At 53.4% G+C, this 22148-nt stretch overlaps 8 protein-coding genes across 8 annotated transcripts; 2 read left to right on the top strand and 6 right to left on the bottom strand.

Annotated features, from left to right (window-relative positions):
* Positions 1 to 178: 178 nt before the first annotated feature.
* On the bottom strand, positions 179 to 1822 carry UCRPA7_4513 (putative myo-inositol transporter 1 protein; the record flags this gene model as incomplete). Its single annotated transcript, XM_007917060.1, has 2 exons — positions 179 to 1587; positions 1648 to 1822. The coding sequence occupies 2 exons, from the start codon at positions 1820 to 1822 to the stop codon at positions 179 to 181; spliced, it is 1584 nt and encodes a 527-aa protein (XP_007915251.1).
* A 767-nt stretch (positions 1823 to 2589) lies between these two features.
* On the bottom strand, positions 2590 to 3360 carry UCRPA7_4512 (putative calcipressin family protein; the record flags this gene model as incomplete). The annotated part of the gene is made up of 1 exon (XM_007916981.1): positions 2590 to 3360. One exon carries the CDS (start codon positions 3358 to 3360, stop codon positions 2590 to 2592), a length of 771 nt encoding a protein of 256 aa, XP_007915172.1.
* Positions 3361 to 5604: 2244 nt separating this feature from the next.
* UCRPA7_4511 (putative phenylalanyl-trna synthetase protein) lies at positions 5605 to 6981 on the bottom strand (the record flags this gene model as incomplete). The annotated part of the gene is made up of 1 exon (XM_007916982.1): positions 5605 to 6981. The coding sequence occupies one exon, from the start codon at positions 6979 to 6981 to the stop codon at positions 5605 to 5607; it is 1377 nt and encodes a 458-aa protein (XP_007915173.1).
* Positions 6982 to 7710: 729 nt separating this feature from the next.
* On the top strand, positions 7711 to 8580 carry UCRPA7_4510 (putative mitochondrial dicarboxylate carrier protein; the record flags this gene model as incomplete). The annotated part of the gene is made up of 3 exons (XM_007917047.1): positions 7711 to 7744; positions 7801 to 7805; positions 7876 to 8580. 3 exons carry the CDS (start codon positions 7711 to 7713, stop codon positions 8578 to 8580), a joined length of 744 nt encoding a protein of 247 aa, XP_007915238.1.
* Positions 8581 to 9062: 482 nt separating this feature from the next.
* UCRPA7_4509 (putative rna polymerase ii subunit 3 protein) lies at positions 9063 to 10216 on the bottom strand (the record flags this gene model as incomplete). Its single annotated transcript, XM_007916987.1, has 3 exons — positions 9063 to 9456; positions 9515 to 10080; positions 10154 to 10216. The coding sequence occupies 3 exons, from the start codon at positions 10214 to 10216 to the stop codon at positions 9063 to 9065; spliced, it is 1023 nt and encodes a 340-aa protein (XP_007915178.1).
* Positions 10217 to 10720: 504 nt separating this feature from the next.
* Positions 10721 to 11508, top strand: UCRPA7_4508 (putative mitochondrial co-chaperone protein; the record flags this gene model as incomplete). The annotated part of the gene is made up of 2 exons (XM_007917062.1): positions 10721 to 11008; positions 11065 to 11508. The coding sequence occupies 2 exons, from the start codon at positions 10721 to 10723 to the stop codon at positions 11506 to 11508; spliced, it is 732 nt and encodes a 243-aa protein (XP_007915253.1).
* A 457-nt stretch (positions 11509 to 11965) lies between these two features.
* On the bottom strand, positions 11966 to 13474 carry UCRPA7_4507 (hypothetical protein; the record flags this gene model as incomplete). Its single annotated transcript, XM_007917026.1, has 6 exons — positions 11966 to 12415; positions 12481 to 12635; positions 12685 to 12835; positions 12888 to 13018; positions 13068 to 13237; positions 13359 to 13474. The coding sequence occupies 6 exons, from the start codon at positions 13472 to 13474 to the stop codon at positions 11966 to 11968; spliced, it is 1173 nt and encodes a 390-aa protein (XP_007915217.1).
* Positions 13475 to 14531: 1057 nt separating this feature from the next.
* On the bottom strand, positions 14532 to 17734 carry UCRPA7_4506 (putative replication factor c subunit 1 protein; the record flags this gene model as incomplete). Its single annotated transcript, XM_007917040.1, has 2 exons — positions 14532 to 14853; positions 14904 to 17734. The coding sequence occupies 2 exons, from the start codon at positions 17732 to 17734 to the stop codon at positions 14532 to 14534; spliced, it is 3153 nt and encodes a 1050-aa protein (XP_007915231.1).
* Positions 17735 to 22148: the final 4414 nt, after the last annotated feature.

The following is a 22148-nucleotide window of genomic DNA, read 5'->3' as shown; positions in this document are numbered from 1 at the left end:
TAATAAACATTATTTTAGCAAGTTGAATATACCAAAGCTTCTGTTTATTTCTATAGCCCCGCTGGTCTCGACAAAAGTAGCAACTCCCTTACAAGGCTGTCTGAGAAGTCACGATTCCTACTCAGAATTAACAATTATTACCCCGGCAGAGGTGTATACAGATAGGCTAGTCCTGCTGCTACCGGACACCCCACCCGTCGTCTTCCAGCAGGCTCGCCGCCTCCTCGAGGCTCAGCCCGGACGTCTCGGGGTAGACCCTCCAGATGAGGCCCAGCCCCGCGCCGCAGATGGCCGCGTACAGGACGAACGTCCACGACGGCGTGAGCGCCTCCATCAGCGGTAGGAAGGTGAGCCCGATGACAAAGTTCGCCAGCCAGTTGGTGCTCGTCGCCGCCCCGCTGCCCAGCGAGCGCACGCTCAGCGAGAACAGCTCGCTCTGCATCCACGGCACGTTGCCCAGCCCGATGGCGTACGCGGCCACGTAGAGCATGATGCTGACCAGCACGATGAGCGCCGCGTTGCGGTCGGATACCTCGGGTGCTGCGGTGCCGGTGGGTGCCGACATGGCTGATGTAGATATCTTGATGAAGGAGAAGCCGTATGCGGAGAGCAAGAGGCCGATCATCATGAAGGGGATCGAGTAGAGGAGTATTCTCCGCCGTCCGATCTTGTCAATAAGTAGCAGCGCCATGACGGTAAAGATGAAATTCGTGACAGCAACCGTCAGTGAGGTGAGCGTAGGGCTGGCGAAGCCAAGGAGTGTGAAGATCGTTGCCGAGAAGTACATCAGGGAGTTGAACCCAGAGAGCTGCTGCAGCCCCTGAAGTAGACACGCGATAGCCAAAGCTCGACGGTTTCTCCGCACGGTAAACAGCTCGTCCCAGCCATCCAGCCACGGCATCCGCGAGCCATCACGGCGGCGGCTCCGCTTCGTGTGCTCCTCCTCCCTGACCTCGACCTCGATGTTCTTCAGCACCGCATCTGCCACCCTGGCCGCCTCTGACCCTCGCCCGGACACCTTTCGAACGACGAGGTGTGCCTCACTGGAGCGTCCCGCCTTGACCAGCCACCGCGGCGTCTCGGGCATGAACAGGATGAGCACGTTCTGCACCGCGGCCGGCACGGCGCCCAGGCCCACCATCCACCGCCAGCCCGTCGCGCGGTCGCCGTACTCGGCGAAGACCCAGCCGATGATGTACGCAATGACCTGGCCCAGGGTGATGAAGAGCACGTTGATGGTGACCAGGCGGCCGCGGTACGACGCCGGCGCCACCTCGGCAATGTACAGCGGTACCACGAAGCTGGCGGCGCCGACCGCGGCGCCCACGACCGAGCGCCCGACCACCATGCTGGGGACGGTGTAGCTGCAGGCCTGCAGCACGGCGCCGAGGACGAACAGCACGTCGGCGAGCAGGATGACGCGCTTGCGGCCGAAGGAGTCGGCGAGGACGGAGGAGAAGGGCGTGATCAGCAGGGCAAAGAGGGCGGTGCTCGACGTGATGATGGACTTGTCGAGCGAGGTCAAGGCCCGGTCTGAGAGGGATGTGTCGACGGAGACGAGAGTCGCGGAGATGACGCCGGTGTCGTCTGCACGTTCGGTCAGTCAGTCACAGAAATCGCCTGCATTCCAAGCGCATGGGATCTCACAGCCAAATAACAGCCCACTGATGCCGGCAGACAGAGTCAGCAGCCATACAAAGACCCCCGGGGCTGCTTCCCTCGTCCCAGCAGGGATGGGCTCCGGCGTGTCATCTTGCAAAGCATCATCGTCGTCCTCTGCTTGGTCTCGATTTGATATCAGCGGAGCTTCCAGACTTGCCATTTCCATGTATTGAGGCAGATTAACCCAGCGATAGGGGAAGCGTCCTAGAGGTGGTAAGGCGGGAGGGAGTGGGTAGGGATTAGCGGACGGGGTACGTCAAGAGAGCCGAGTTTAGGATGCGGATCCGGCCAACTGGTTCCGACTAGCCCCACGGGGCCGGCGGTCCAATGGACACTGCACTTAGACTTACATAGACACGAGACAGGCAGCTCTTGGTAATGTTCATTAATGAAGCATACGTATCTCATATTTCGTTAGAGACAACATTCGATACTGCTGTATCATGATTCGCTTGCCGCCATTGAGCAACACGTCATGGTCTCATTTCATACGCACCTCCGTCCGGAAATCATCGATTCTGACGAAACTACCAGATCATTTTTGTGAACCAAGTCACAACGGTAGACACGAAGGCTTTTGTTCGCTGCTGCGAATATATCTTCTTTTGGGGTAATCTATTAGAAATCGATACATGTACAAGAGACCACATCTGGTCTTTGGTAGCCTCGATATCTCCTGTTTCAGGAGGTGGACAAATAGTTTCCCACTTCACTGATCCCGCGCTTCATCGAAGTATATGTGCATGCTGATAGTGCATGCTCTTCTGTGCTGGCTGTCCGGTGCTGTGCAGTTATAGTTCAAGAAACCTTCCCTATGCCGGACCCTTTCTCCTAAACGCCTGACCTGACCAAACTCGATGATTTTTGTGAAATTAGACAAACAAGAATATATCAAAGTTATGAATCACTCTTGCGATCCTTTATGCCTCACATGAGCTCTACCGGGGGGCGAGAGGTGTGAGCCAAGATGGGCTTCTCGGGCACCGGGCTCATGTCGCCTGGCGAGTCCGTCATGTCCTCAACGGCGATCGCCGGCAAATCGGGGCTGCTGCCATTCTCCGCAGGCTGGAAGATCAGCGTACTGCTCCGGCTGCGCTGGCGGCTGGGAAACCCCGACCCCGGGCTGCGCTCGACTGGGCTGATCGGTGACTCCGCCGCCGCCTTCTGGTGGTGAAGTTTGGCCAAGGCGTCCGCCAAATCCTCAGCATGGACCTCCTTGTTGGGCGCGCCCTCGAGGCGCATCTCCCAGTCATGCGGGGGCGAAGGGGGCGGGCTGATGAAGAAGAGCTTGCCAGCGTCGGGTAGCGCCAAGTGGTGGTCCTTGTCGGAGTCGATAGGGGTGGGCTGGCCGAAGTAGACGCGGCATCGCTCGCCCATGACAGCCTCGCCATCCCATACACTGCGCACTTTTATGGCATCGTCCTCGGAGAAGAAGGACACAATGATGCGGCGGAACGACTTGAGCGGTGCCCAGCTGTGTATGGGCGCCGTAGTGGCAACAAGGTCTCGTATCGTCTGGAGGTTGTCTGGCCTGAAGATGTCGAGCTCTTGTAGGTTTGTGAAGAGGAGTGTGTTGGACGGTGGGGTTGGCTGGATGAGAGGTGGCAAGTTGGAGAGATCGAGGGTCAGACTCTTCTTGGAGCTTCTGCTAGAAGTCCGCGATGGCGGGTTGGGACGAGTATCTTGTTGCGCCTCCATATTGATATGTTCTTGGTATGACGACGTGGTGGGTAAGCGATCTCAGTTATCGTAAAAGAGACGAGACCTGCGATGTTGGGTGGAAGATGCACACGGATGGGACGGACGGCGTGCAGCGAATATATGCTTGCCCGGTTGGACGGAAATCAAACCACGGGGCACACGAGATTGCGATGGTGTTCGGTGGCGTATCGTGGCGTAGGAAGGCTTGATGACCTCTTGTCAGGGCGGCGTTGCTGTCTTGCGCGGAGGTGGAAGGGGTCTGTCTTGTCTTGTCTTGTTCTGACTGAGTGTCGTGTGTCGCCAAGCGGGAAGTGGGAGGTTAAGTAAGGTGAGGTGAGGTCAGTTGGGGAGAGCCGGGACTAGGTAGTAGGCAGTTTAGACCAGTGGCTCAGGGTAGGTAGTAGTAGCTTAAGTACAGGCGATGCAGGTGCGGTGCAGGGTGGAGTGGAGTCCACTTTGTTGGAGGCCGTGGAGAGGGAAGGAGGGGCTGTACCTGTTGAATGGTGGATGGAAACAACGGGAAAGTGCCACCTTCCCACACGGACACTTGAACGGTGAAACACAAGAGAAGCGCCGGTCGTATCTCAGAACCGTTTCCTGATCACCTCACTGGAGCTGGCAGGTTTCGACAATGTTGATCCCGCGCAAACAGCCGGAAACGCTCTGGCAGGAAGGCTGTGTGAAGCCAGGAAACACGGGTTTCTCTTAACGCTCTAAGCTATCTTACGTCGGCCTTTTCTGTTTGTCCCCATGTCGCCCCCACTGTCGTCGTCCCGGTGCCTCTTTGCCACAGCGACTACTTACACTGCCGCCCTCGTCTTGATTTGCCCAACGGAGCAGATACGCACTTCCAGGGCTGGCCTCTTCGATGGCTTTCTCCCCCGCAAGGCAAGCAAGCCAATCTGCACAGGCAAGGACGCAGGGCAAGGCAGCCTGATTGGCCCTCGGGCACGCCTCAACAGAAACATTTTGCGCTCGTCTGGGCCGGGTCCTGGCATCTCGCCGGGAACGTGGTCCACCGTCCATCCTGTTGGTCTCGGTGCACAGCCTCACAGGTGCCACTGACATACTGGCACAGACTGACATTTCGTCTTGCCGCATTGGTCAATCCGGTGCCCTGGGATCCCGGCAGAATAGCGGCCGAGAGGGGTTTCTGTGGAGGAGGCCGCCTCTAAGCAGCACGGCCAAACCAAACTCGCCAGGGGGCCAGAAGCATCCAGGCATGTGCCTTCAGGTCCCACTGTCGAATTGCTAGAGCCTTTGGCGAACCTAGAACCGCACTGAACCGCTCCCAGCGCGTACCCAGCCACAGCAGGACAAATCTCTCTTTGAGCTCAGCCCTCAACCAGTCCCTCTGTTCCCTCTCCGCTAGCCTGGGGCAGACGACGGGGCGTCCACGCGGCTGCGGCATCTGCTTTGTTGCCATCAGCAAGCTGCTCTTCAGAATGGCAAAAGCCAGCAAAGCCGGAGAGGCTTAGTACCCAATGTAATCAAACATGCGGACTGTCAATAATTTCAAATCGGGCAGGCTTGTCAATACTGCGGAGGGAGTGCATCCTAAGCGGGCGGTTCCCATCCTGGCAGTTCAATGTACATTCAGCGCTCGGGTTTTACGAGTAAGTTCCACGCATTTCCTGAATCAGTTGCGGGCAGTACCCGATAGTGCTGAGCCAGTAAAGCATTGGCCGCTTGGATCATACAGTTCGGAATCTTGCTTCCCTTGGCGGCATTTGGTAGAGTGCCTGGACTTTTCGATCGACGGTGAATTTTCAGATTTTACGGACTTGGAGCACAGCCTCCTTCTTCAAGACACACATCAAACTCTGCTTCTTGGCTCCATCCGAAAGTCTTGCCGATGGGTCGGCATCTCTTATCTCTTTCCGAGTTGAGTTGCGAACATAGTCGTCCCAGCAGCTGCCCAGAGAAGCAGCGGGAGGGTGGTGGTAGGACACACCTACCAGATTCGGAGAAACCCTGGCCAATATAGTGCCAGTCGCACCTCCACAGTACCGCCTATCGTACAGAAAGTCTAGATGCAGTAATACAAGAATGCGAATCCTCATTGACGCCCTGGAACCCCGCGACGTTGGAAGCTGACCGGTTCTCACGGATACTGGACCGAGCTGCTCAGCCCCCTTCCAGCGGCCAGTGAGGTCGTCTCACGAAGAAACCGTCTTAGGCATCATGCATCATGATATTCCCCTCATCTGATGTCTTGGCCACCACCTGCGCCTCGAGCTATTACCTGATCTCAACCCCTAGGCGCTCGACAAGAGCTTCAGTGACGTTGTGGTGAAGCTGATTTACCTCGACATTTGTCAATGTCCGCTCCAGACTTCGATAGTTGATCCGATAGCACAAGCTCTTCCTGCCCGTCTTGGGATGGGTAAATTCATCCACTAGCTTCACATCCTCGACGATGTCGCCGGCTATATTTCGTATGACCTCCATGACATCGTTCTCGTGGAAGTCGTGAATGTTCGGTTTGGTGTTACCTCCGGCAGCAGAGGAAGATCGTAGCCAGAATGACACATCCTTGGGACAGGCCGGGTACTTTGAGAAGGGCACAAAACGCTGAAGGAGGTCAAGATTGTCTGAAACACCTGTGAACTGCTTCAAGAACCTCTGATCTGTCGACCAGAACAGACGGATATCCGGTATTTGAAACAGAAGCATGGCGATGCGATCGAGACCGATGCCGAAAGCCCACCCTAGTTGCGAAGGCTGAGCAGCATTGATATACATGCTTTGTTGGGTGACTCCGCAACCAAGCACTTCAAGCCAGTCTCCAGCATAGTAGACCTCCAGCTCCCAGGAAGGACTCGTGAACGGAAAGTAAGCCTCAACCCATCTCACCTTGAGAGGCTCATCCACGAAATTCGGATCTGCCTTCATGGCGGCAGCCTTTGCACGGGTGAAAATTTCGACCACCATAAGCTCTAAGGACCTCTTGAGATGAGCTCCTATCGCCTCCGCCTCCTCGGGGGAGTGGTGCTGCGCCTGCACGGGATTTCTCTCCGCATGATGCGGCGGATTCGGGTCCTCGACTTTGATGTCATGCTTAGGCAACTTTTCCAGGTCTGCCCAGACAGCAGCTGCAATGTCGCCATTTGGAACCTTGGTGCGATCCCATTTTCTAGCTCCTTCCATCTGGTGAAAGACAGGGTAGTGGCTGCGATCAACCTCATCTCGTCTGTATACATCTGCGGCAATCAGGTAGCCGTCGCTCTCGTTTGCACTGAATATCTGTGCCTCATGAGCACTGGTATGCGTTCGTAGTAGAGTGTCCTTGTTGATATAGTATGTATCAGACTTAGCCCTGCCTGGGTGATCGGGAGGAAAGCCCAGGGAATCGAAATTCTCGTGGGTTGAGACAACTGGGTGAAAGTCGTTGTAAGATTTGAAAGTCGGCTGCGGAAACACAGACTCCAGGATCTGCCTCGTTATGGAGACCGGGTGGTCTTTCTGTAGGTGAAGCTTGCGCGATGCGGCGGCAATGACATTGGACGGCACATTGAACCACTCGTCTGGCTTGTAGGAGTTGCCTTCGATCTCGACCTTCTCCGGGTGCTTTGGCGAAGTGGCGGAGCTAGGTTTCCCCGATGCTATAGAGATCATTAGACATGGAGCTGCAGCGCTCTCGGAACAACTGACCTGTTGAGTATGCCGCCTGCCAGCTCCTCTTCACGTTCGTCACTGACTTGACATGAATGGGCCGGCTCAGTCTTGCTGAAGGCGCAAGCTCCGGAAGAGCAAGGCGAACAGCTATACGCCATGGCTGGGCCATATTCGGCCGAATTATTTGGACGATGTGGCCCAATTGCTGTAGGAACTGTCAAGTTCTCGTGGTGATGTAGATCATTCGATGCGATCGGGAGCTCCCTGAAGCTATCCCAAAAATCAGCAACGGTTAGGTAATCCGAGCCGACAGCTACTATTGGGTCCCGAGTCCCGACACTGGCCGCGGCTACCTATAGACCCCTGTCATCGTGCATGATGACGCTGTGTTGCTGCTCCAAAATTTCAATTGCAGCGCCAGCGCCCGGCGGCCGTTAGGGTCGGCTGTGACTGACGCCAAAGAAACCTCCGATTACAGGACTTTTCTCTCACGATCTCACGCCAATTCCTCCTCAACTTTCTTGTCCCGTGCCTGTCGCTAGACTGTCTGGCTGGGCCGACTTGCATTTCCTTCGTCTTATTGTTCGAGGAATGCACTCATAGTAATCGGACAATATGCCGTCCGATACGGCCCCGGCGCAGCCGGGCTCAAAGCCGGAGAAGAAGCAGCAAAAGCAGACGGGGAAACCCATTCGGTATCCATTCTGGTTCGGAGGAAGCGCAAGCAGCATGGCTGCGTGTGTCACTCATCCTCTAGATCTTGGTGAGTTTTAATCCGAAACCCTTATTGGTGACCCTCATAGCTAACACTGCTCCAAGTCAAGGTACACGACCTCCTTAAGTCCGGCCTTGAGCCTGTTATCCCTTCCTCGATATCCTTCTAATGCGCTCTAGGTACGGCTACAAATGCGATCTGCTGATATGCCGAAATCCATGAGTGGGACTTTCGTGCATATTGTGAAGCACAATGGCTTCAGTGGTCTATACAACGGCATCTCAGCCTCCCTGTTGCGCCAACTCACATATTCCACGACCCGCTTCGGTATATACGAGGAGTTGAAGTCAAGATTCACAAAGGAAGGAAAACAACCCTCTTTCCCTTTGCTGGTTGCCATGGCATCAGCGTCGGGCTTCGTGGGAGGCATATCAGGCAACGCTGCAGACGTGCTCAACGTGCGTATGCAGCACGACGCCGCGCTACCGGCTGCCGAAAGGCGCAACTACAAGCATGCCATTGACGGTATGATCCGAATGGCGCGTGAGGAAGGACTTTCGAGCTGGTTCCGCGGTGTGTGGCCCAACAGCGTACGCGCTATGTTTATGACTGCCGGACAACTCGCCTCGTACGACACATTTAAGCGCATGCTCCTTACAATGACCCCGATGGGCGACAACCTGGCAACGCACTTCACCGCGTCATTCCTGGCCGGTGTGGCTGCCGCTACCATTACAAGCCCGGTGGATGTCGTCAAAACCCGTGTCATGTCGGCGAAGGCACACAGTAATTTGCCTCATGTGATTGCTGAGTTGTATGCTCAGGATGGTTTCCGTTGGATGTTCAAGGGCTGGGTGCCAAGTTTCCTTCGTCTCGGACCGTAAGTTTTCCTTACCCGGCCTATGGCTCTTCCAGGACACTAAATGTTTGCAGACAAACAATCTGTACATTCGTCTTTCTAGAAATGCACCGCAAGGTATATAGAAAGGTACAGGGAATAGAATCCCCGGTATGAAGTTATAAGCCGTCTACAGGGGGCAGGCAACAGGATAGACAGGGCACAAAGATAAGGCGTTTTCAGGGGATCCATCATGCATGTTCCTGGCGTTATTCCGTTGAACAGCTAGCAAACGCTATGCAAGGTTCGATTTTGGTCTAGATGTTGTTAATTTACATGACGAGCTGCTTCGTCTATCTCATCAACTCCCCAATCTTTTTTTTAGTTCCAGTGCAAGCAAAGAAAATCCATCCTGCGCCTCTTCCATGCCTTTCGGTATCGTTCGTAAGTTATACAAGCCGTGTGAATGTGGAAAACGACGTGTCCCCTGACTGCAAACACAGTCCCATTGATTGAACATTTTTTGACTCAACTCCAACCACTCTGGCCCGGCTGACCGTAAGGCGTGGTGGTGCCATACGGCGTTGCGCCGCCAACATTACCCCAGCTGCTCTGGGCTCCTCCGTTGCCGTAGGGGGTGGTGTAGCCCTGGTCTTGCCATGCATCACCCCCTTGATACTCGGGACTTCGTGGTCCACCAAAGTCGCCATTCATACCAGCACCACTATCTCCCTCACCAAGGGCCTGGATAAGCCCGGCAAGCTTCTGCTGCAGCACCTTGATACCCTGTTGAATGATCATGTCTGGCTCGATGTTGCCCGCACTCTCGACCTCGTAGTAGAATCGGTTTGGAACAGCGTCATAATCAAACGGCTCGCCCTCTTGTGGCGGATCCTCCCAGTCGGCATACTTGCTCTTGGGCCTGGGGTTCTGTTAGATATCTACGGGCTTACACAGAACAGCGCTTAGATGCAACCTACCATTCCTTAGCAGCATCCTGCTCATACCACATGTCAAGGTGGTGCAACTTGTTATGCGGGTCGTACTCAAAGCCGACAGCAGCAGTAGGCGCCCACTTGGCATGTTCCTTTGCGATACCCTTCTTGGCAATGCAAGTAAGCTTCAACTCCTGATCTCGGCCAAGCTTTGCGATTAATGATCCCTGACCATCAGGGTCTGTGATGACGGGAGTGCCAACCCATTGGTTGGCTCTGTTCGAGTCGACCACGAGGTCCCGCGCATACACTTTCATGACCTGGTCCGACTGGCACTTGGCATGTAGGGTAAGTCTGACACTGCACTGCTCGCAATATTGGTCGCAGTCGCAGTCGCGGGTATATAGCACGTCGTCGACATTCTTGGAGTTTAGCGGGATGAGGCCCAGGCGGTGGGCGATGAACTCGTCAGCAAGGACGCTCGTGTTTGCCTCCACCTCGACCAGGTCAATAGCCATGATCGGGACCTCGGCCTGGATGACACGGCGCAGAGAATTCGCAAAGGCAAGATCGACATTATTCAGCTCGAAATTAACGTGAGAATTGTCGGCCTGTGAACCATCGGCTACTGTTAGATCTTGACGAGGCTGCCCGACAGGATCTCAGGTCGGCGCAGTCACTCACCTCGGAGATCTTGACGGAGGGACCTATGGTCTCGCCATCCAGCATCAGCGTGTCGTACTCCATCTTGGCTTCTGAGCGCTATAGCTGCGCTCTACTGTTCAGATCCTTCGCTGGCGACTGCGATCCTCTGGAAGCCTCGACGGTGGTCTCCGCTTGTGGTTGTTTGAGGATGCGTGTCGAGCGACAAAAACGGGGGATCGCGACGCCACCAGAAAAGAGGTCAAAGGAAGTGAGCCTCAGCCTTTGGCGCCTCTTTCTTTGCCTTGCAGGCCTGTGCGCTGGTTGGACAGCTAAGGACACCCATAGCGTTGTTTTATAGCAGGGGTCGACGCACTGATGCGCAACCAATCACCTCGGACTGAGTGCGGTCTAATTGATCCGCTCTAGCGTGCCTACCTGCCGCCTTATCGGGAGCGCGGCTCTCAGCTCACTAAAATTTCCATCTGCTGCCGAGCACTCGAGAGCTCACCACCTATCGTCATATAAATTTTCTTGCCTCCAAGCTCGGCACGCGACTTCACCCAGACAGCCCGACAGTCCACTTTCCCAAACAGAGTACTGCCCAACATGCTACGACAAGCCTTTGCAGCCCCTTCCAGAGCGGTTCGGTCGAACCTGAAGTCAATTGCACAGAGACCAGCCTACCGGTCGCAATTCATTTCCTCTCCGTTGTCGGCCAGAGCTATTCAGCCCGCTCTGTCAAGAAGATGGTACAGCGCCGAGTCCGACTCAGCTGCTAAAGACACAGATGCTGCGAAGAAGGAGGGCGAGGCAAAGGCTGAAGAGGTACCGTCAGCAGAGGCCGAGCTAAAGAAGAAACTCGAGAGCAAGGAGAAGGAGGCCCTGGACTGGAAGGTTAGTTCCATCCGAATGGCGTTGTCTCCTGAATCCATGCTTACATAGTCATACAGGACAAGTACCTGCGATCAGTGGCAGACTTCCGAAACCTCCAGGAGCGAACGAAGCGCGATATGAAGAACGCCAAGGACTTCGCCATTACCAACTTCGCGAAGGACCTGGTTGACAGTGTTGACAACCTCGACCGCGCCCTGGCAACTGTCCCGGAGGACAAGCTTACCGAGGCTGAGAAGTCAGAGCATCTTCAGGATCTGGTCAACCTGTACAAGGGCATCCAGATGACCGAGAGTATTCTCCTATCGACACTCAAGAAGCACGGCCTAGAGCGATTCGACCCGATCAACGAGAAATTCAACCCGAATGAGCATGAGGCCACGTTCATGGCTCCCATGCCAGACAAGGAGAACAACACTGTCTTCCATACCCAGCAAAAGGGCTTCAAACTGAACAGCCGTGTTCTACGGGCCGCCAAGGTCGGCGTTACCAAGAACGCCTAAGAGACGCGACAAATGCCATATCTTCAATGTATCACCACTTTAAAAACTTGTATAATGGCACTGGCGTTCAGGTTGGATGTACAACTGCTCCTCTCAAGATGGAATATCGCGCGCATGATGGCATGGTTCGTTGACGAAAGATTTGGACCAAAATTTACATCAGAGTGTTTGTGCATAGACTAAAAGTTCCGACATACTAATCCTACACGAAACATCTCTGGTTCTTGACCAGAGGCTACCAACTCACATGGGCGTCTCACAAAAATCGGCAAGTTGTGACCGATATCTTTCCTTAACTCCAAGCAATGGTGTAACTTCACTACAGCAGGGTATCTCTAACAAAAGGGGGCAGCCCCCCGGTAATCAACATAATCCAATACACAAACAAACACGACCGACAGGTAAAAACGTAGTCCAACAAGAGGACCAAACATACAGTGACCAAACTCTAATGAAATCAATGCTTAAATAGGTCGGGGAACATGTCGAAGACTTCCTGGGGCGTCTCCTTGCCAAACTCCCGAAGGAGTACGTCTCTCTCGTACAGCAGCTCCGAGTTCTCTCGGTCAATACGCTCGTAGGTTCGCACCGCGAGGTCCAGCGTCTGCTTGGAGTGCTCCAGCTCCACATCCACCTCCTGCATCTGCTGGTAGACGTGCTGCTGGATGCGACGCGCGCGACTCTCCTTGCGCTGCTGCTGGTATCGATGCACCGCCAGACAGTCGTGCAGCTTCTCGTTGTCTGGTCTCAGCTGGTAGTTCTCGTGGCGGAACCGCTCGATGTAGCCATTCATCCGGTCCTCCTCGGTCTTGTTCTCTTTAACCTCGGCCCATTTCGTCTCAAGGTTGCGTTGCACGACGGCTGGGTCAATCTTCCACTCACGGGAGATGACCTCCTTGACTTCATCCTATTCGTGTTCATTAGATTAGCTTTCGTTCTGGTGACGTTTATACGGGAAGACAGGTGGCTTACTTCGCGGTAATACTCATTACCAGAAGGGGCAGAGGCATTGAAAGGGTTCGCTGGTGCAGCCAGACGCCCCTGAATTGCCGGAGCTGCGTTGGCGTTCATGCGGTCGTAGAGGTACAGACGGTTGAGATAACCAGCCATGCCCGGCGAGACTCCTTCTAACGATTAACCAGCGAATTGACTCGAACATGCAGATTGATCGCTTACCAGGTGGAGTGAATAGCATAGACGAAATGGAATCATAGTTGCCCTCGGCCGAAAGTGTCTTTCCATCCTCTTCATCCCGCTGATAACGCAGTACACGCTCCTTGTGGACGTGTGGACGATTATCAGGGGTAGTAGGGCGAAGCGGAATATCCTTTGCAAATTGTCAGTGCTCGTTGCCTTTGAGAGTAGAGAGACGAACAGACCTCGGGTTCGGGCTTCTCAGGTTGATCAGCATCCCATCTACGAGCACCGTCCGAGAACTCCAGGAAAGTACATGGAGAGATTCTGGCGTCCGCCGGGTCTCCCTCGTCATCAGAGACATAGTCTCGAAGAGCTAGGGGTGGGTCAGTGATAGATACAGACATGAAGTCAAGGCAACATACGGATTCCGTCAGCAGCTCGGACTTTCTTATGCCAACCCTCATCGCGTTCCTTCACAGACAACTTGTGGAGCTCCATGTTGTGGCCGACGGGTGCTCGAATGTGGTCTCCATGCGGGCGGTCATACAAGAACACCTCCTGTCTCTCACGGGGAGTATCTTTCAAGCTTTCTCTGTAGCGAATAGAACGATCGATGTCTTGAATTAAGCTGTAACACACATTTTGGTAAGATTCTGATGTAACAAGCAGTACTTCACAATGGTGCAGTAAAAAGGGGTAAATGGCTAACTCACGAAGGCTCTCCATCGTTATTATGACGACCCGCACGCTCCTTGTCGTTAACCCACTCAAACAGGGAATCGTTAAAACCGACATGAGTTCCACGCATGGCAATGTACGTCTTCAGCATGGAATTTGAGACGCGCATAGCACCACCTTTTTGATTACTACAGCCGGGAACGGCTGTGGCATTATCGCGATCTGGTGGAGCAAGTCCGGATGGGGCGATCTCAGGAGGAGCAGAGCTAGAGGGTTGGAAGTCATGATGTTCGGCATCTGATCAGTTGTTAGATGAGAATACAGTCAGTTCTGATCACCAGTATCTCAGATGCTCACCGAAGTCAACGCCTCTCATCCAAGGACTGTCCCGAACCCTGCCTCTGGCCGCTTCCAGAAGCTTGATGCCTTCATTGGCGTCCAAGCGGTCTGGATTCGGATGATCCACGAAAGGATCTGAGTCACCCATCTTGTTTGCCCTTTTCTCGCGTTGCTTGTTTGCCCTGAGCCGTTCGCGGTCAGAATTAGATGAGCCAAAATAGCAAAGCGCATGTGAAAAATCAAGAGAGCAATACGAGCAAACGCTGAAAATCAAATGCGGGACGATAGAAAGAAGCAAAGGCTCGAAATATAGGTACTGGAGGTGATTGCGATGACGGGTCGAAGAGCAAATGCAACGGAGCGAAGCAATGTCGAGGGTGATCGAGGACAAAAAGGCTTGGGTCTCCATTTTGCATAAATACCTGATGACTGCTTAGTCGTCGAGATTAGTTGTCAAGTTCTCTGATGGCAGTGTGATGGTACTGGTGACGATGATTGTTCCCCGGGGTGGATGTCTGTCGATGATGTTTGTGGTGATATTCTCGGGAAAGTGTGAATGTGCTTGGGAGAAGTAGGATGTGAGGTCGTGATAAATGTAAACAAACTTGGCCAAAAAGCGACGACAGCAAAGTCCCAGCCCCATCAAATCAGCCTCTTACGATACAAGGAATGACAAATGATAGTGTGGTAAATCTTATATAGCTATCTTTTCAGCCATAAGTTGTATGACAACAACCACTTTCTTTTCACCTCATTATCAGAGCAACTCGATAAGACTAAGCTGCACCAAGACCTCTTATAAAGCCATGAAGTAGAAGCCAGTCTAAGAAATGTTGCTAAGCAAAGATTTCAAACAGATATTTGTTTGTTCACTTCTTGCCCTTGCCCTTGGCAGCGGCTGCTTTCCCTTTGCCACGTCCCTTTGCAGGTTTCACATCATCGTCTTCATCATCATCCTCAGCTTTTGTGGGTTTCTTAGTTGCCTTCTTAGCCTTCTGCTTCGGCTGTTTGATGTATTTGTCCTTCTTGATATCGGTTTCATCATCGTCAGCCTCAGCTGGCTCAAGAACATCATTATCATCTTCTTCCTCGATAGCCTCCTCAAGATCAGGCATCTCCTTGGCCACCTTCTTCGTGGCAGTAACATTACTGGCCTTCATGAACGGAACAGGGTGTGACATCGAGTTGTAACTGCGAATGTTAGTCTAACAATCTCATACCGGCTGTGATTATGAACTTACGTTCGAGTAAATGCCGCCTTGGTCTGGGACTCAAAATTGACGACGTCCTCTGACTGCGGTCCAATTCCCAACTCCTTGATGAAATCGAAATCCTCTCTCGTCAAGTAGTAGCTGTCCATCAGATCTATTATCTCTTCGACAGCATCTTTGCCCTCCACAGATAATCTCTGGATGAGCTGATACCAAAGAACAGGAAGATACTGCTGACGAATCTCGTTATGGTCACCAGACGACTTCAATCTCATATGGGAGTGAATCTCCCTGATGTAGCGGCCCAGCTTGCCACTCTTGGCGTTATTTCCAAGCCATGATGTGAAGTTGGAGCCCAAGAGTTGACCAGCAGCGAAGCTCGAAGGCCTTACCGAACTAAAGACTGCATGAGTTGGCATCAAGCTCCATTGTTGCTGGGGCCCGTGTATCATCCTATCAACAAGGTCGCCATCGCTGATGCTCTCGGCAGCTTGATCCATGAGTTCGAGATATTTCATGTTCTCTTCTCTCTTGTTGTAGCCTCTGCCCTGTAGCGCCATCGGGCGCGTGCGCAAGTAATTCTCTTGAATCATAAGATAACTGAATTCGTGGTCGTTGAAATAGAGCTCTATCTTGTCATTCAGAGTTGCCTTGCTCGCTGGGGCAAAAAGTCCTCCCGCAAGCATCTTCTGGCAAATATCCCATGGCTTGAGAATGACATGTTTCTCCCATGCCTTTGACATCGACTTGCTCTGGTCGTAGTCCATAGAGGTCTGGTCGAGTTTGATAGTTGAAATCATGTTGATGATCTGTCGAATATCCTTATTGCTGCCCTCAATAAGCGCATCCACAACAGGAACAGGCAACTTCAAGCCTTCGCGATGGCAAATTGTCATGATTCGAGAGCGGACTTGGTCAACCGTGGGTCGCTGAAACTTGATGTCAAAGGCAACAAAGTCGAAAGGCTTCATTTTGGGTAGTCGACGTTCGTTACAAATGAGAATCAAGGGTACTTCGGTCTTCTTACAAAACTTCGCCAGAGCGCCAACGCCACCACGATCGCCTGCAGACATACCGTCCACCTCATCCATGATGAGCACGATCTTCTTCTTGGCATCCTCAACCTTCTTGCCGTCTCCAGCGAAATAGCCTAGTAAAGAGGTGTTGGTCATGACATCGCTAACGCCATTCTCCACCAATTTCTTGCTTCGAGTGTCGCTGGCGTTGCTTTCTATCACATCATATCCCTCCAATTTTGCGGCGAGATGTGCTGCAGTAGTCTTTCCAATGCCCGGAGGTCCTGAAAGAATGATCGCACGTGCAGCTCCCATGCCATCTGCTCCACGTTTCTGGAAGTCATACTTTCGCGCTTTCGGCCAGTTCTTCAACCAGGCTTGAATCTTTTCGACTTGGCCTTTGTTTCCGCAGATCTGGTTCAGTTGAGACGGGGCATATTTAGTCGTCCATAATTGAGAGTTGGCTGCTGGTTGAGCCGGGCCGGTAGCACCTCGGACAGACGCGGCCTTGCGGGCCTTCTCTGCTTCGGCTTTTCGCGCCTTCTCTTCCTTTTCCATCTCTGCTGCCTGCTGTTTGATCTTCTCTTGATCGGCCTCTTGCTTCTCCCGGGCCTTCGCGGCGCCCTTGCCGGTGCCTCCATTCGCGGGAGCAGTACGTATCAGTGCAAAAAGACCATTTTCATCGATCGTCTTGATATTCAGCTGCTTGATCTTTGTGAGTTTGCTGGGGCCCGCATCGTCGCCGAGCACGACGAAGGTGGTTTTGCTGCTCGGTGCACCTGTGACCTTTCCACCATATCGTTTGACGAGAGCTTGAGCCTCTTCTCGGCCAATGGTCTTTAACAAGCCCGTAAAAACAAAAGTCATACCGATCAGGCAGTTCTCCTCTCCTTCAGGGATATCGGCAGCGCCCGCATTAGGCGGAGGCCCGGAGTTACCACCCCCAGGAGCTGCCTTTCGCCAATCAAACTTGAAGTTCGGGTCCTTGGGCGGTGGTGTTGGAGGTCGGACAGTGGGGACAGCATCAATGATGGCTTGGAAGTCGGCACTCTCTGGTTCTGCGGCCTTCTTCGCTCTTGGAGCACGAGGCTTAGCAGCAGCCTTTTTGCGTGGAGTGGCATCATCTGAATCCTCGTCACTAACAGGAGTCTTTCGCTTCTTGCCGGCCGCTGCTGGCTTGCCATTCTTGGCTGCTTTCGTTGCGGTAGGCTTCACATCTTGATCCGATTCCTCGGCCTTCACTGCAGGCTTGCCTCGAGAGGCCACCCGTTTAGGTTTTGGCAGAAACTCGTCCTCACTATCATCATCCTCGTAGTCGTCGTTCTTTCTCTTACGGCCCTTAATGTCAGCAGCGAAGATATCGTCCCCTCCATCTTCATCGTCCATGTATGCATCTTCGTCGTCGTCAAGGCCATGCTTGTGAAATGTTGTTGTGGCTTTCTTCTTAATGCCATTTGTGGCACTCTTCGCTGTGTCGGCCGCGGGAGGTGCAGCCGGCTGCTTGCTCCGTGGACTTTGTCGAATCTCGACCTGGGTACGAGTTTTGGTAGCTGATTTTGGTGTGCCATCAACTTTCTGAGGCTTTGCCTTGGAAGATGCGAAATAGTCGTTGGCGGAGATGGCAGTCCCCTTAACGGCATCGGGTTCTGCAGCCTTCTTCTTCGGGGTGGCCTTTGCCTGCTTTTTCGGTTGAGCTACAGGCTCATCGTCTTCGTCACTATCATCGACGACCTTGCGGCCCTTCGCCCGTGGTTTCTTGGCCGAGTCGTTCTCCTTCTTGGGCGGGGCCTTCGCTGGGGCGGCGCCCCCTTTGCCGCCGAAAAACGATCGGATATCAGCAGGCATTGTGAGACAAGTCTTTTTTGCCGATGATCAATTATTCTCTGAAGTGAGATTCATACGAATTTCAGATGGGCATTGAGGAATTGTCGGCCTGCGGCCACCTGCAATTAAGTGAAGTTGCTGGAGAGGCGAACCGATGAATTGAGAGCGTTGGAGCCTAGGAAATTCACTCGCGTCATGGACGTGTCGCGCGCCCTTGGCGTTAAGTGTTCCAGGTAGCTAGCTCACTTCAGTTTAGGCACAGTAGGCAGGAGCTCCCCTGGCACGCCTGGTCCACATGCCTGACTGGAGAGTCAGGCTAGTGTCGTTTAAGGTGGTCCGAGCTCCGCCGTCAACTTTTCTGATCATGGAGGCTCGAACCTGCCAGAGAGACACGGCATTCAACGGCAATCAATCCAGTCACTCCTGCCGAAGATGTCGCGGAAGGCAACCTCCCTCCTCAGTGCCTTCCTAGGGCTGAGGTTATCGCCCACGATACCGCTGCGTCCGGCAACAACCCCGTCAGCGATCCGCATGGCAGCCACGACCCAAGGACAACGGCCTCATGTTAGGACTTTCACAGCGACTGCCGCCAATGCGGGCTCATGGCTAGAACCACAGATCGATCGCAAGAAGAAAATGATGAAGGGGCGACCGAGAGTTCCCACTGGCGGCTCATCAAAGGGCACGACCGTGATGGTTGGCGACTATGGTCTTCGCATGTGGGACCACCACCGCCGGATCAGCGCCCAGCAATTGAAGGTCGCCGAGGACACAATCAAGCAGAGGCTTCGTGGTCAGAGATATCGTTTGTACAAAAGAGTTAATTGTAACATTGGCGTGTACGTCAGCGGTAACGAGGTCAGTTTGAGTCGGCATTATTCAGGGTCAATATGGCAATGCTAATGGTACGTCCAGATGCGTATGGGTAAAGGAAAGGGCTCATTCGATCATTGGGCAACGAGGGTAGCAGTCAATCAGATAATCTTCGAGATCAGGGGAGCTATTCACGAACAGGTAGTGCGAGATGCCTTCCGGTTGGCCGGAAACAAACTCCCAGGGCAATATGAGTTCGTCAAGAAGGGTGATGCGCCGGTAGTAGGCATCACCAAGCTTGAAGGAGTTACGTTAGAGGATCTGAAGCGGCCGCGAAGACAGATACCCACCGCAGAGTTGCCAGAGGTAGCTTCAGCTGTCACTAGCACACCCAGCTCGACGGCTCCCACATCGTAGAGAAGGGAATGCAGGAATAGATTGCGAGCTCGTGTATATCTAGCTGTAACAATGTTGAAGAATGCACGCGGTCTTAAGTTCAAGATGATCAAGTAGAGTGGATGGAAAGCTTTATCAAGAATGCATATGGTTTGGCGCAAGGCATAGTAGGATCATGGAGAAAACCCCATGTTTGTTCTTTTCACTCTGCTCTACGCTATCGACTATAACTTATTCATTTCATGCATTCCGTGACGCCGCGATTTTATTCCAAGAACCCTCTCCTCCCAATTTGCGAGAGGCATATTCGCCTAAGATGCTACAGCCGAGGCCAACATGCCGTTGCTCGATCCAAATCGCCGCCAGTTTCCTTCAGTGTTTTACACAGCAAGGCCCTCCTCTAGAGCCTCATCTCTTTCTAGACGCTCCAAACCAGTACAGATTGCGCCATACACCCGCAGCGGAACAGCCACCTCAAAGCTCTCGCAAGTCAGATTCTCGGCGGCAACCAGTACAAGTCCTCCGCGGTCGTCTCGAGAGATCTCCTCGAGTAGGGGATGTGGCCCTGTCTGTGGGCGCGGATCTGTTAATCTCCGCTCTTGACTGCTGTCTTGCTCCTCCTCCTCCTCCTCTTCCTTGCGATCGTCATATACAGGCACCACGAATTCAAGTCTAATTTTCCACTCAAGACTGACACCACTCGTGACAAATTCGGGAGTTGCAGAGACCGGAATTGTGGGATTGAATGTGATTCGTCGAGAGTATAATGTAGCCTCTGAGGATGAAACCCAAACCTTGCGTGACGCTCGGTGGACGCTTGCTTCGGAGCGAAGAGCTAAACTAGGGTCGATTCTTTCTGCAGTTTCGAGAGCGGCATGAACTGCATAGCAAGGTATCTCTGCCCCTGTGAAATCCACAGCCATGGAAATAGCTTCGCCCAGACGGTAGGAAGGCCGAGCAAGCATTACAACACCTACACGACGGCCGTTTCGAGCAATTTCGAAGCGATTCGCACTCTGTTGGCCCTCCGACGTCAAATTGCTTCTGATAATAGCGAGGTCGATTGCTTCTCGAGCTGTTGTGGCTTCTTCGTATACAGATGGGCGCCTCGAGCTTGGCATAGCTGTGGGTGATAGAAGTCCGGCGCCTGAGCGTTTGCCGGAACGATCCAAAAGCTCGTCAACGTACGATAGGAAGCTGTTCATAGTGGAGGGAGGCATCTGTACCTGCACTTTGCTTGGGGTCGCATCTCGTGAAATTGATGGCTTGTCGACGGTCTGCACTCTGGCTTGGTCCCGTAAGAGTATATAGGGTGACATAAGATCGTGACCCAAGATTTCTCCATGGTTGTTCACGCTCCCTAACACTCGGAATGGAATCTCTACCGATTTGACTTGCTGTTCCTTGGCACCACCAGGTCGCTGAGTGCCAATAACTAGACTGTATGTTATCTTCATTGCCTTACCCCGATGCGTTGGAGGTAGCCCTTTCGGCAATTTGAAGGAGTATTCATATGTCTTGCTTTCGCCAGGGGCAAGTTGAAGGTCGACGAAAAGAACAGATTGTGGCGTTGACAATAGCGGTATTGACTTAGAGCTTGCGATTCCGCGCATATCCTTGATGCTGCTAAGCTCCCCGCCTCCGAGCAGTTCCCCGATGGAATTCGTGAAGTTCCCCCACCCGAAACTCTTGAGAAGTCCGCTTTCCCGCCTGGAGCTCTCAACGCCTATGACGCCACCTCCTTGGCCGCCTACCACGGCCTTTCTTTTGACCTGTTCGAACGGGCCAAGGCTCACGAGTGATCCATCGAGCGTGAACGAACCCTGAACTTGGGCATAACCCATCATTAGAGCTTCTGGTAACTTTGTCCTTTGTGGCAACAGATTTGATCTCTGTCGTAAGTGCGATGGCCCCCCTTGCCTTCGTAAAGGTTGGTGCGTGACATATTCTGATGCGAGAGTCTCCGTTGAGTTATTGCTCATCGAGTAGAATTCCCCACTACTTCTAGGTGTGCCTGCGATACTCGTGGTAGACAGAACTCTGGCTGCCGGGGCTGCAGCTTGTTCATTGATAGTTGGAATAGGGTCTTTCGACCGGACTGGCAAACTCGTGGGTTCGCCGAGCGGTGATGTTGGGTTGATCAGGGGACTGTCCGCGGGTCTTAACGAGCCACCATTTGCTTCTAACGACGGAGACTGCACCATGGGAAACTTGAATTCAGATAGTGTATCAGATCCCAGCCTAGGAGAGACAGAGATGCCTTGTCCTGGAGTGTTTGGCACTGTCGCGGTGCCAGACTGTCGTCTGTAGTGTGCGTGTCTATCTGGGGGATACGACGAGTTGAATAGCGGGGAATTCTGCGAGTTGTACGGTCTTTGTGGGTGCGAAGCTGAGTTTCAAAACGATTAGCTTTCCAGAATACTATAAAATTGGGACTGGCTTATTCACCAGATCTAGGTCCAGTGATCAAAGGGCTGCCGCGAGGTACAATCTGTAGACTCGAAGCTCTTGCATGACCACGATTCGGCCGTTGTGATTTGCTGAAGCTTGCACTGTTGGGAGGATGACTATCGACCGAGTTCACTGAACCAATGGACCCAATGGAGACAATTGAGAGAGACCGCCGATGAGCGTGCCCATGGCCATTGCCGTGGGAGTTTCCGTTTCCATTACTGCTAGTCCTTGGGCTTTCGCTAGGTAGTTGCGGCGGTGGCCACTGAACAGAACCTGGTCTATTTCCCTGGCCCCTGGATGGGACATTCAAAGACAAAGTAGATCGGTGGCCGCGACGGCCACCTGACGAGGGGGGCGGTGCTAGGCCAACCGCACCCTTGGGTCGGCTTGGTCCTTGGAGAGGTGACGGCTGTCTCGAGCGATCCGAATTCGACGATCGAGGTTGTTGCGAGGATGGCTTCAGCTGGCTAGGGGGTGGGCTTGGGCCCGGGGCCACGTTCTTGAATGCGATGGTGCATTTCACCTCCTCGCCAGCGAAGACGGTTTGATCGTCCCAGCGAACGAAGACTCGAATGTTGCCAGGCCCGTCTTGCGACATGTTGAGGCCCCTTCTGAGTGAAGGAGATGGGAGTTCAAGGGCATCGACTTGGCTCCCACATTGCCGACAGCGAGCATATTGCAGCTTCAAAACGACGTGAAAGTGAAGAGCCAATCGACGTATATTAGCAGCTGGATGCCGACGGAATGGAGTATTCGGAGCTTGCTCTCCCTA

This window comes from Phaeoacremonium minimum (assembly GCF_000392275.1).
Source record: "Phaeoacremonium minimum UCRPA7 unplaced genomic scaffold PA7_03_scaffold_348, whole genome shotgun sequence".
Lineage (NCBI taxonomy): Eukaryota > Fungi > Ascomycota > Sordariomycetes > Togniniales > Togniniaceae > Phaeoacremonium > Phaeoacremonium minimum.
The sequence above is the reverse complement of the archived record's forward strand: the minus strand, read 5'-3'. Positions and strand labels throughout refer to the sequence as shown.